At 50.0% G+C, this 11,768-nt stretch overlaps 7 protein-coding genes across 7 annotated transcripts; 4 read left to right on the top strand and 3 right to left on the bottom strand.

Moving 5' to 3' along the window:
- Nucleotides 1-257: 257 nt before the first annotated feature.
- cyp4 (peptidyl-prolyl cis-trans isomerase) lies at nucleotides 258-1,158 on the top strand (the record flags this gene model as incomplete). Its single annotated transcript, XM_056959936.1, has 4 exons — nucleotides 258-438; nucleotides 569-741; nucleotides 806-912; nucleotides 972-1,158. The coding sequence occupies 4 exons, from the start codon at nucleotides 258-260 to the stop codon at nucleotides 1,156-1,158; spliced, it is 648 nt and encodes a 215-aa protein (XP_056809326.1).
- A 912-nt stretch (nucleotides 1,159-2,070) lies between these two features.
- N7506_010642 (high-affinity Cu transporter CTR3) lies at nucleotides 2,071-2,831 on the bottom strand (the record flags this gene model as incomplete). The annotated part of the gene is made up of 2 exons (XM_056959935.1): nucleotides 2,071-2,549; nucleotides 2,678-2,831. 2 exons carry the CDS (start codon nucleotides 2,829-2,831, stop codon nucleotides 2,071-2,073), a joined length of 633 nt encoding a protein of 210 aa, XP_056809325.1.
- A 222-nt stretch (nucleotides 2,832-3,053) lies between these two features.
- N7506_010641 (exosome non-catalytic core subunit SKI6) lies at nucleotides 3,054-3,893 on the bottom strand (the record flags this gene model as incomplete). Its single annotated transcript, XM_056959934.1, has 2 exons — nucleotides 3,054-3,552; nucleotides 3,607-3,893. 2 exons carry the CDS (start codon nucleotides 3,891-3,893, stop codon nucleotides 3,054-3,056), a joined length of 786 nt encoding a protein of 261 aa, XP_056809324.1.
- Nucleotides 3,894-4,561: 668 nt separating this feature from the next.
- On the top strand, nucleotides 4,562-7,639 carry N7506_010640 (putative DNA excision repair protein (Rad26L); the record flags this gene model as incomplete). The annotated part of the gene is made up of 1 exon (XM_056959933.1): nucleotides 4,562-7,639. One exon carries the CDS (start codon nucleotides 4,562-4,564, stop codon nucleotides 7,637-7,639), a length of 3,078 nt encoding a protein of 1,025 aa, XP_056809323.1.
- A 153-nt stretch (nucleotides 7,640-7,792) lies between these two features.
- On the bottom strand, nucleotides 7,793-8,623 carry ssuA (RNA polymerase II subunit A C-terminal domain phosphatase; the record flags this gene model as incomplete). Its single annotated transcript, XM_056959932.1, has 1 exon — nucleotides 7,793-8,623. One exon carries the CDS (start codon nucleotides 8,621-8,623, stop codon nucleotides 7,793-7,795), a length of 831 nt encoding a protein of 276 aa, XP_056809322.1.
- Nucleotides 8,624-9,242: 619 nt separating this feature from the next.
- Nucleotides 9,243-10,004, top strand: N7506_010638 (nicotinamidase; the record flags this gene model as incomplete). Its single annotated transcript, XM_056959931.1, has 2 exons — nucleotides 9,243-9,311; nucleotides 9,360-10,004. 2 exons carry the CDS (start codon nucleotides 9,243-9,245, stop codon nucleotides 10,002-10,004), a joined length of 714 nt encoding a protein of 237 aa, XP_056809321.1.
- Nucleotides 10,005-10,721: 717 nt separating this feature from the next.
- On the top strand, nucleotides 10,722-11,663 carry N7506_010637 (GIG1 family protein; the record flags this gene model as incomplete). Its single annotated transcript, XM_056959930.1, has 4 exons — nucleotides 10,722-10,998; nucleotides 11,048-11,230; nucleotides 11,297-11,478; nucleotides 11,526-11,663. The coding sequence occupies 4 exons, from the start codon at nucleotides 10,722-10,724 to the stop codon at nucleotides 11,661-11,663; spliced, it is 780 nt and encodes a 259-aa protein (XP_056809320.1).
- Nucleotides 11,664-11,768: the final 105 nt, after the last annotated feature.

The raw sequence follows: 11,768 nt of genomic DNA, 5'->3' as shown, positions 1-11,768 counted from the left end.
CTTCATCAAGTTATCTCACTTGTAAGTAAGCCTGGTCCCTTCTCGGTGGAGGATTGAATCTGTCCCTGCATTTTATTCTCTGCCTTTCAGCGCCATCACTCGGTTTTTGGGGTGATTCTTCCCCTGGAATCCGGAGAAGCTCAATGTAGAGCCTCAGGCATAAAATATGCACACATGGCCTCTATGCTTCACTGTACCAAAGCTAACCCCAAAGTAGCCCGGTACCCGAGTTCACCCGCTCCGCCCTGCCCCTCACCATGTTCTGCCGCCTCAGGACCTTGACCCCACCTTCCTCCCTCTTCTCTTCTTCTTCTCTCTTCAATTGCACTTCTATCCACCCCGCTGCCCGATCTTTCTCTTCATCAGCCGCCGCCATGTCTACCTCCAAGTTCACCACCGCTTTCTTCGACATCCAGTACCAGCTGCCTTCGCAGTCTAGTAAGTCCCTTTACTTCCCATTGTTTTGTGGCGGGGCAAGCGAAGCTCTGCCCCTCCAGATTCCCTCTTCATTTCGTCTTCGATCATCATGGCCAATTCCATCGAGTATTGATGCTGACTCTTTCATTAGGCCCTGTCACCAGCCGTGTCAACTTCAAGCTGTACAACGACGTTGTCCCCAAGACCACTGAGAACTTCGCTCAGCTCTGCAACAAGGAGCAGGGTCAGGGTTACAAGGGCTCTTCCTTCCACCGTATCATCCCCAACTTCATGCTCCAGGGTGGTGACTTCACCCGTGGCAACGTGAGTAATCCTTTGGTCCAAATGTTTCTATTTCTGTTCTCTTATCTGATCTTTTCCGGAACAGGGTACCGGTGGTCGCTCCATCTACGGTGACAAGTTCCCCGACGAGAACTTCCAGAAGAAGCACACCCGCCCCGGTCTTCTGTCCATGGCCAACGCTGGTGCCAACACGTATGTCTTGCTTTAACCCTTCATACGATTTCAGCAGAAACTAACATTGTTTTCTCCAGCAACGGCTCTCAGTTCTTCATCACCACCGTCGTCACCAGCTGGCTCGATGGCAAGCACGTCGTCTTCGGCGAGGTTGCTGACGACGAGTCCCTGAAGACCGTTCTCGCTCTCCAGCAGACCGGTAACGACTCCGGAAGAATCATCTCTCCCATCAAGCCCACCATCGTCAACTGCGGCAGCGAGTAAAAAGCTCCTATGAGCAGATAGTTCAGATAATAAGTTTTTGCGCGAAGGACTTGGTTCCTGCAATGACTAGCAACGGTGGCTTTCACTTTTGCGTTTTGTAATCTAAAGTCTCGAGCTGGTTCATTTATCACTAATCGGTGCCTCTTCTTGCCAGTAAATTGTTCAAGTCATCCCGTAGACTCAATCCTGAAAAGGACTAGGATCAGATCGATGTCACGTCCCCAAGATGCCGATGAGATCAGCAAACCCACATTTAAGAGCGGGGAGGACAAAGAAGAGCCAATGTTAGCTGGTGCTAGGCTAGATGCTGTTGGAAGCGTCTTGGATTAGAGATTGCTGGTTTGGGACACAGAGGACATTGTTTTCCACTAGTTACCTAGACTCACCCTGTGTACGTAGTAGCTGGCTATTGCTGGATATCCTCGACTCATCTGAGCCTTGGAAGACTGGCGTAGCTCCGGTGGATCGATGACCAAAGGATGATCGAACTGGCATGTTTTTTAGTTTGCGCTATCAGTTTATTCTTCTCAATGTATTCTCAAAGATTCCATGGATAGCATACGAATAATCTGCATGAAAGGAAATAGATTGATACTGCGATACGGCCATGGGTCACATAGTCTGGCTGAGCCCTAAACCTAGGAAATGAAAGAATAAAAGAATACTTCATGGGACCAATCTCGACGCTTGCCCTGCTCCTATCCTGATAACGATTCGATGTCGGTCATGTTAAGCCACTAGACGGATCTAGAAAGTCGGCAAAACAAAGCCCGGTGATCCCGCCGTATGACACCAACGGTGTTGTGGAACACCAGGTGCAGCATGCATCGTCTAGCCACAGCACTTCGTGACCGAGGTAGCATCGGACCTAACAAGGATTAGAAGAGACCGATGAATACTAGAACAGACAACTCACTCCTTAGCCAGACTGACAGGCTCCCAAGCAAAGATGAAAGCACCCAGGAATGCACCGATGAAGATACAGATGATGATGTATCCGTTGTAGTACATTGCCAGTAACATGACGATGTAAGCCACAGCGAACTGAACCATATGAATCAAAGAACGGATAGTGTGCTCAGCGAGGGAAGGGCGATAGGAAACAGGACCCGGAGCAACGAAAGCACCACTGGCGACGGCGGTAGCATGGTTCAATGTCTTGGGGGTGCTGAACTCGCCCTCGGTGCCTGGGCAGGCATTGTCGTCACAGGTAGTTGCGATATCGGTGACACGAGCAGACTGTCGCAGACGAGCTTGGCGGACGATGTAAGCGTCGTATTCCCTACCGACACGACGAAGGAAATCAAGGCAGATAACGAGGCAGATCACTCCGATGCAAGAGCCAGCGAACATGCCACGCGAAGTGATGTGCCAGGATTTGGCAAGGAAGCCTGTGATCATGCATGTTAATTGTGAATGTGTACAAGAGGGTTCCCAAGCTTACATGTGCCAATGGTGTACCAGTTCCAGTACATCTGCTAAGATTAGTCTTGGCCTGTATGGAGGGAAGTGGGTAGACGAACGTCCATCTTGCACTGGAACATAGCATCCATGTCACCCATGTCACCCATGCCACCCATGGTGTGGTTTCCCATGCTCATTCCGGTGCCCATGCTGGCGGTGGTGGCCATGGCCGTGGCCGTTGCGGTGGCTATCATGTTCATTCCGTCCATGATGAAGATGCAGAAGACGAAAGAAGTGAGAATCAGAGGTCGGCGAGGATGAAGAAGAGAAGAAGAGGAAGAGAGGACAGAGATAATGTCAACAGAGGCCAAGTACCAAGCCGGTGGCACACACACCCAGCAGTGAGCAGATTATAGAAAGTTTGAGCAAATTATCATTTCACAAAAATACATACATTTCAGAGGGTATCACAGTACATTTCGAGGTATTTTTCACTTGGACTTGATGACTCCCTCTAGCAATTCCCGGATTTGACTGCATCCATCGATGCCAACTGCAGTCATCGTCTCCAAGTACGTCGAGTGAACCTTGGCTTCCATCGCAAACACTGAGACCTTCATTGCCTCCTCATCCTCGTCCATATTATTCTCACCAACAGGTACCGCAGTCGTTGTTCCGACCGTGAGGAATGGCAATTCCTGCTCTTCGGGCAACGATACATCAAGTAGCGGGTCCAGCTCATCATGTCGCGGGTCGCGTGGTGTAGAAGCACTCCCACTCATACCAGCAGTGCAGCCAGTGAGAAGTCCCGGCATGGGGATACCGGCATCGACCAGAGCAAGGGTACAGGCATTGATGGCGGCCGCGAGAACGGAGCCATCAGCTGAAAGAATAGAGACATGGATGCTGATTGTGCTGTGGGGGTAGAGATAGGTGTGGAGGTGGGATTGGAAGGCTGAGCGAAGGGTTGTAGCAATCCGAGTTGATTGTCTGTATATCGTATTAACAATTGTAGCGGAGGAGGTCTGGGATGCGGGTTCTTACCTATCATTTCCTCCAGCTCTGCGCCTGCGGTCCACGCCTGCAAAGCCGGCGACATTAACATCTACTTCCACAACTGCATGGCCGCTTCCTCCTCCGTCTCCGCGACGACCCTCGGCGGGGCCGTGGACGGAGCACATGATTGATGTGTTACCCATGGACAGGTATGAGGAGCCTGAGCTGGCAGGGTTGGTGGAGATCTGGGCTTGTAGGAGGCGAAGCTCATTCCAGCGACGGCCATCCAGGCGCAGCCGCGTGAGCGGGTATGTTGTTGAGGTATCCAGAGGCATTGTGAAAGTGGTTTGTGGTTTTGCGGAATTGAGCTTGCGAAAACGAAACGAGCGGGATCAAGCTCTTAATTGATCTGTGTGGGCATTAGTTGGAAAGCTTTTGTGATCAAAACTTTGAGAAGAACTCACATTTTCGGTTCTATAAAGCAAGTGAGAGGTATCTTCAATGTCCCGGCTTTTTTTTCTGGTTATATCATGGCACGTGATCTGTGGGACTATAAGACGTTTTGATATTCAACATCGACGAAAATGACGTTTTGACAGATAGTTTGTTCCTACCTTCAAACTTTCAAGAAGTCTTTGAACTATAATGGTCAATTGTGCACAATGGTCATATTTTCGGAGGTCACTGTTGCTGTTGCATGATCTTATTTCCACACCAAGATGGGTCATAATCCGGTATCGTTGAATTATTGGGATGAAAATAGAAGCTCTGAAGATAGGATGATTAAATTAGGGCCATTCCAGAGAGTGATACAATTGAAAATGTAATTGAAAAAAGTGAGTCCTCGAGGATTGGAATCGAAGGTGGCAGACTTTGTCTCATGGCCGCTAACGCGTTTCGTAACTTCTGTGTCGCGATACCCGGTACGGAGTCTTCTAACTTCACTTCCTAAATTTAGGCACCTAGCTCCTTCTTCGCCCATGGATTCTGGTCCTGAAACAAGATGGCAGGCCAAAATATCACTGAGCCTATCAGTCTTGACTCGGACGATGACTTGGAAGTGACTCACTACTCTACGCCACGAAGTATGACACCCTTTCAACGCGTTAGCATTCAACTCACAATATCACCAGGCAGATCTCATGCGGAGACACAAGGTGTTGACACGCCAGTCAATCCAGAGTCATCGCACACTTTTTCTGCAAGCGCAGTGAAAATTCAGCCTGTGGACAGTGATGAAGAGGTCAACGACGGCGAGCTCGCCTACAAGAAGTTCAAAGAACGCAAATCTCTTAAGCGCAAGCAAAGTAGCGCCGCCGGGAGAAAGAGCAAGACTCCCAGAAATGAATTTGTCGGTCGAGTCAAACAAGAGAGGCCAACACCCCGGCCTAAGCGACCCCTCAAAGATTATGGTGAAATATCCTCAGAAGACGAGCTTATGGAGAATACGCTGCCAAAATATCTGAAAGACCGCCGTGCGGATTTTCAAACGACGCACGAACAACTGCAGGAGTCGGGGCTGAAGCTGCCGCCCACATACGAGGATGTGGAATTCTCAGATGACGAACGTCTGGAGAGTCTTCAAGAACGACCAATATTCCCGAATTTGAAGCCTCAGAAAGAATATAAAGATATCGAGCTTCCGTACTCGCTTGGTGTCATCCCTGCCCCAATCGCTCAGTGGCTGCGTCAATATCAAGTGGAAGGTGTTGCCTTTCTCCATGAATTGTTCGTGTACCAAAAAGGCGGTGTTCTTGGCGATGATATGGGTCTGGGCAAGACTATTCAAGTAATTGCTTTTCTGACCGCTGCGTACGGAAAGACAGGCGATGAACGAGACGCAAAACGTATGCGAAAGGTACGCCGAGCCGATGACAATGCATGGTATCCTCGCACTCTTATTGTGTGCCCTGGAACCCTACTAGCCAACTGGAAGGCTGAATTCTCGCGATGGGGATGGTGGAATGTCGATATTTATCATGGCGAGAACAAGGATCTTGTTCTTGACGCGGCAAAGTCCGGGAGAGTCGAAGTCCTGATCACCACCTACACGACTTACATGGCCAACAAGAACTCAGTGAACATGATTGAGTGGGATTGTGTGATTGCAGATGAGTGCCACAAGATCAAAGAGCGCAAATCTGGCACTACCCAATCGATGAATGAGATCAACGCCCTATGTCGAATAGGACTTACTGGCACCGCTATCCAGAATAAATATGAAGAGCTCTGGACCCTTTTGAATTGGACGAATCCCGGGGTTCTGGGCCCTGTGCATACCTGGAGGTCCAAAATCTCCGACCCTTTGAAGATTGGGCAATCGCATGATGCAACATTGAGTGAGCTCAGCAGGGCCCGCAAAACGGCCAAAAAGCTAGTTGAGAACCTTCTCCCTCAATTCTTTCTTCGAAGAATGAAGTCTTTGATTGCGGACCAATTACCCAAAAAGGTCGACCGAGTTGTCTTTTGCCCTTTGACTGAAACCCAGGCCGAAGCCTACGAGAACTTTCTCGACAGTGATATTGTCGATCATATCAAAAACTCCACCCTATTATGCGACTGTGGGAAAAACAAAAAGCGTGGCTGGTGCTGTTATCGATTTATCCCCGATAGGGATCCAGAGGCATGGCAATCCTACGTGTTTCCTGCTATCACAGTACTACAAAAACTCAGCAACCATCTCGCCATTCTAATCCCCCAGGGTTCAGATCCCAAGGAGAAACAGGAAAAAGACAAGACCTATCTAGAGGTTGCCCTGCCTCAAAAATGGGAAGATCTATACCGCACCCGTGATTCAATTGTCAACTATGCCAACCCTGAGTTTTGTGGCAAGTGGAAAGTTCTTCGCAAACTTCTCAAATGGTGGCATTCGAACGGAGATAAGGTTTTAATCTTCTCCCACAGTGTTCGCCTTCTCAAGATGTTACAGATGCTTTTCCATCATACTAGCTATAACGTCAGCTACCTGGATGGGTCTATGAGCTACGACGACCGTGCCAAAGTCGTCGACGAGTTCAATGCCGATTCTCGACAATTCGTGTTTCTGATCTCCACCAAGGCAGGTGGTGTGGGATTAAACATCACGTCCGCAAACAAAGTCGTGGTGGTGGATCCAAACTGGAACCCGTCTTACGACCTACAAGCTCAGGACAGAGCTTATCGCATTGGACAGAACCGTGATGTGGAGGTCTTCCGTCTAATATCTGCTGGCACAATAGAAGAGATCGTGTACGCGCGACAAATCTACAAACAACAGCAAGCGAACATCGGATACAATGCAAGTTCCGAGCGACGATACTTCAAAGGCGTACAGGAAAGGCCCGACCAGAAAGGCGAAATCTTTGGCCTACGCAACTTCTTCCAATATCAATACGACAACATCGTCCTTCGCGACATCGTCAACCGAACGAATGTCGCTGAAAGCCGAGCGGGCGTTCAAGTTGCGGACGTGGAGTTCAATATGGAAGAAGAAGGCCAAGATCCAGGTGAACGAGGCATGAAGAATGAAGAAGAGGCAATGAGCCAAATCGCCTCTATGATCTGCGACGAGGAAGAAAAGCCAAAACCCTCGACCAAACTTCCAACGCCTCACAAACACGACCCTGTCCAAGCAATCCTTGCTGGTGCCGGTGTAGAATACACCCACCTGAACAATGAAGTGGTTGGATCCTCGCGCGTGGAAGAAGGTCTCAGTCGTCGTGCGGAACTTGCTCCCGAGGACACGACGGGTGATCAACAAGTGTTCATGCCTTTCGGGCCTTTTGATGAACAAGATGAGGTGCCCGTTGTTCAATATGAGTATCATCCACCGGAAGATGTGATGCGGCGTCAGTTTTGTAGCATGGCGCAGCGCTTTGGGTACGCCGATGCCACGGAGTTTGCTCTTGTTGTTGAGGGCATGACGCAAGCACAGCGACGGTCATGTCTTGACCAGTGGTATCAGGAGAGGAGGTCAAAGTTGCTGAATAAGGCCAAGGATGAGGTCAAACAGGAGGTCAAACAAGAGGCCAAACATGACGCTAAACAAGGGATTAAACACGAGGTCAAGGCGGAGGTGAAAGACGAGAGTCCGGCCCTCTGAAAGACTGTTTGATTACTGTTCTACTTATCTGATACCCCAATTGGTTGATCAAATGCTTTCAAAATTGTGAGATGGTGTATTTCCTTTAGATGGCGCCAGTCGAAAAGAACGCTGGTGCATCGTCGCTAAAACGTAAATCAAGACAAACAAATCCTAAAGCCAAGCGACAGTCCACAAAGCCGGCAGGTTGGGATATTTCTCCTGCCAGTCGGCCAGGATACCAGGAACATTTTCATCGAAGCTCTGACGCGCAGCACCAGTGCCATTCTCCCAGCCCTGAGAGCCATGAACCTGGTGCTCAGCGGCAGCAGCGGAATTCAAGCGGTTGGCAAGATCGAGAATGGCCTTTCCACCGGTCAAGGCCTCTTCGTGGTTATCCTTGATATCGACATTGAAGACGTGAACGGGATAGTTGAGAGTTGAGCCCTTATTCATCAGGTCATCGACCACGGCATCCCAGCAGCGCTCTTCACAAGTGATGATCACGTCAACCACGCCCCCCTCCGTTCCAGCAGCACCCTTGTCGCCCTTGGATAGGTGGTCCACGCGCGGAACACCAGGGACCCAGTCCTGGAATCGTTCGGGGCCCCATTTCAGCTGGCGGTTGCGATCGAGCATATTGAGAATGCCATTGCCTCGGTACAGACGCTCGTCTTTGCCGTGGAGCTCCTCGTACATCTGGTTGTAGGAGGTAGAGTTGAAGTGGTAGACATTTGGTTGAGTGATTGAGGGGCCTGGGAGGCGGACGAGAGAGCCAGTTCCGAACGAGATGACTGGGAAGGCAGTGCCGGAGAGTTGGAAGTGAGCTTCCATGGAGCGATTGTTGTTTGAGGCGCAGACGGTACAGAACTTGAGCTTGTACGAGTCTGCAGGATCTAGTGCCGAGGCCATTTCGGGTGCTGGAGCTGAAGCTGGAGCTGGAGGGGGAGGAGGAGGTTGGGGGGTTGAGGTTCCCGAATTTGTTCGGCGGGGATCATATGCCATTTTGAAGACTATGTAGAGAGAGGTAGAGAGAGAGATGTAGAGACTAAAAGGTTCTAGGGATCATGGGGGTTTCTTCAGTTTACAATACACTGTTGACTATCAGAGGCGGTTAGCGACTGATATGGCAGAGTTGTTGGGATGTTGTGGGTGGAAGGTGACAGGATTCAGAAAGATGAAAAGCGTATAAAGAGTTTGTCCGCATAGCGAAAGCTCAGACAGCTCCAATAATTGGGTTCATCATGTAAAAGGAGAATGAGAGGAAGAGCAGACACATACCTTGCTATTTCTCATGATCCGATGGATTCGATATGGGGCCGTAGCCCTGAAGAGACGAGGAGGCTGAGTTGTGCGAAGCTGAAAGCCGTCGCTTTTACTCAATTGCTGACTAAGTCGGAGCTTGGAATACCGCCTTCTGTTCCGCCCACCAGGGGTTTGTTCTGCCGGACATATGTGGCATTGTTGGAGTGACCCATGGCTCCTCTTCTTCTGGAGCTCCAACCAAGCTTGGCTTCACTGTGAAAGACCGGGCAGCTTCTGTCCTTTCTCTTGACCACATTCTTCAATATCATCCTACCTCCAAATACCTCCGGTCTCTTTCTTGGCATTCTCTTGACCCAAAATGGCACCAGATGGCACTATGAGATCAGCCCTGATTGTGGTGGACATGCAGGAAGACTTCTGTCCTCCAGTGAGATCATCAGCTTCAAATGTCAAAGCATGCGGCTGATCAGCATAGAACGGGTCTTTGGCAGTACAAGATGGCCGCAACATCGCATCCACCATCAACCATCTACTTGCAAAGCCCAGCTTTGCGACTCGCATATTCACCAAAGACTATCATCCAACAGACCACATATCTTTTGCCACCAATCATCCAGGGCCAGATAATAGGCCCTTCGAATCTGTGGTCGCAATCAAGAATCCCGCTTCGGGCAAGGAGTCAGAAACCAAAGCACAGCGTTTGTGGCCAGTCCACTGTGTAGCCAATACTGCGGGTGCCGAACTCATTCCCGAGATCAACATATCAACGAATGATTTAGTGGTGCACAAAGGCATGCGCTCCGATGTTGAAATGTACTCAGTCTTTGCAGATGCCTTTGGAAATTGTGATCCAGGAACGAACTCACATTCTGTCAGCGTGGACGTTGCAGCGATCCTCCGCAAGCAAGGCATCACAGATGTGTTTGTTGTTGGCTTGGCTGGAGATTACTGTGTGAAGGCCACTGCAATTGATGCTGCCAAAGCCGGATTCAAAACGTTTGTGGTTGAGGAGGGGACTAAGTGTGTTGCTCCTGCTGGCTGGGATGACACCAAGGAAGAACTCGTGACTGCGGGTGTTCATTTGGTTTCCATCAACGATTCTGTTCTCAAAGACTTATGAGACCTGTTGTCAGGGAGCTTGTGAGCGGTTCCGATGTTGGCATGCTCGCAATATTCCAACCTAATGTGCTCCGTCCGCCATGACCTGTGATATGCATGCGGGAACACAGATAGAAATTGAAATAGATGAACCACGACGCAGTCCTCCAGAGTCCGTGCGGTTACTTCTGATGAAAGTATCTTGGGCAAGTAAATTGGTTCACTGGCCAATTTGAACGGTTTGAAAGAAGCATTCTCTCGGCTGCTAGCCGTGCCGTATAAATAGCCCTGGAGGTGCTAAGAGATCGAATAGTCTGTGCATGTGAGTTCGTGTTCAAGACCTCGACACAGACATGAAATGGATCTAATTGAGCCCCGGTAGCCCACGCGGCCAACAGAGCTCATGAGAGTAGCGGTGTATGTTGAGGATTGCGATTATGATATTGCGATATGATTAGTCCAGAGACCCTCTTACACAGCACAGCAGTATTGAGAGGCCGTTGGGCACTATTTGATCGACAAAATGAACAGATATAAAGGCAGGGGCCACAAAATTGTAGACTCGTAACCCTCCCGAACAGTACGGAGTAGCTGAAAGTCAACAAATAATTGCCACCAAGTGGATCAATGATCGACATCCCGCAAAACGCCTCTGGACGTTTCATACTCGGCACTGCGCGGTGACGTCGATTCAAGGGTTTTCTCAAATATTCGCCATTTTACCTACATTTGAAACGCCATGGCTCGTGTTGGACCGTCTACGCATGCGACCAGTATCACCACCTTCGACCAGAGACTCACTGATGCCGACGCCACGGCCCTGGCCCAGTTCCTACGCGACCACAACCTCACCTCCGAATCCCTCCCGTTCTGGATAGTCAATACACCCCGGTCGCAATGGACAGCCGAGTGCCCTGAGTTTCTACGCGGCCAGTCTCCAAAGAATATCCAATGTCTCTCAACTCCCGATGACCACTATACCCGGCAAGACTGGGCGCAGGTGAAAGGGATCATCAGTCAGTACGGTCGCTTGTTGCGACGATAACCGCTAACGTCGGATCGCAGAGACCAACCGCCTCGACTTATTCCAGCGTGTTCCCAGTGAGCTGCGCAAGTACCTGGAGTTCACAGCGAAAATCAAGGCGGAGTATTCATCGGTTATGCGCTTCGTGGTCAAAGAACGGTTACGTTGGGGCGATGGCAATCAATCTGACCTGCAGCCTCGCGGTCAACCCTTTGAATTCGACGGTAAGTATCGCGAGCGTGGAGTCCAGGATTCTGTTCGAATACAATACTCATCACTTAACTCGCTAGAGGACATCCGCATCCTATACAACGACTGGCCATACGGAGTGGACAAAGACATCATCCATCTAGTAGTATGGACGAAATTCGCATTAGAAGATGACCCAGTCACGGATGATGTCACGGCAAACACGCGGGCAGCCATAGACAGCTACGTCCAACGCACGTTCTGGCGGGTGCCTGACGGACAGGTGAGCTGGCAGCATACGAATACGAACTCGAACTGACGGGCGGGCAGATGATCTGGTTCAGGAATTGGAAGTCACTCAAGTCAGTTCATGCTATTGAACATTTCCATGTCATGCTCCATCGGCCGGATATGGAGTTTGTGAGGGAGATCACCCGTGGAGATGTGCCGCTGATCGAGCGGGTGTGATCCATCAAGGGGGGGCTGCATTAATTCCAAATGCCAAGAGCTGCCCCTCATCGGCAAATGGAGCTTAGGGTAGAAGATGGAGGGATAAGAAATCATAGAGCTTAG

The sequence above is a fragment of the Penicillium brevicompactum genome (assembly GCF_028827555.1).
Source record: "Penicillium brevicompactum strain IBT 35665 chromosome Unknown utg000006l_segment0_segment0, whole genome shotgun sequence".
NCBI classification, from domain to species: domain Eukaryota; kingdom Fungi; phylum Ascomycota; class Eurotiomycetes; order Eurotiales; family Aspergillaceae; genus Penicillium; species Penicillium brevicompactum.
The sequence above is the reverse complement of the archived record's forward strand: the minus strand, read 5'-3'. Positions and strand labels throughout refer to the sequence as shown.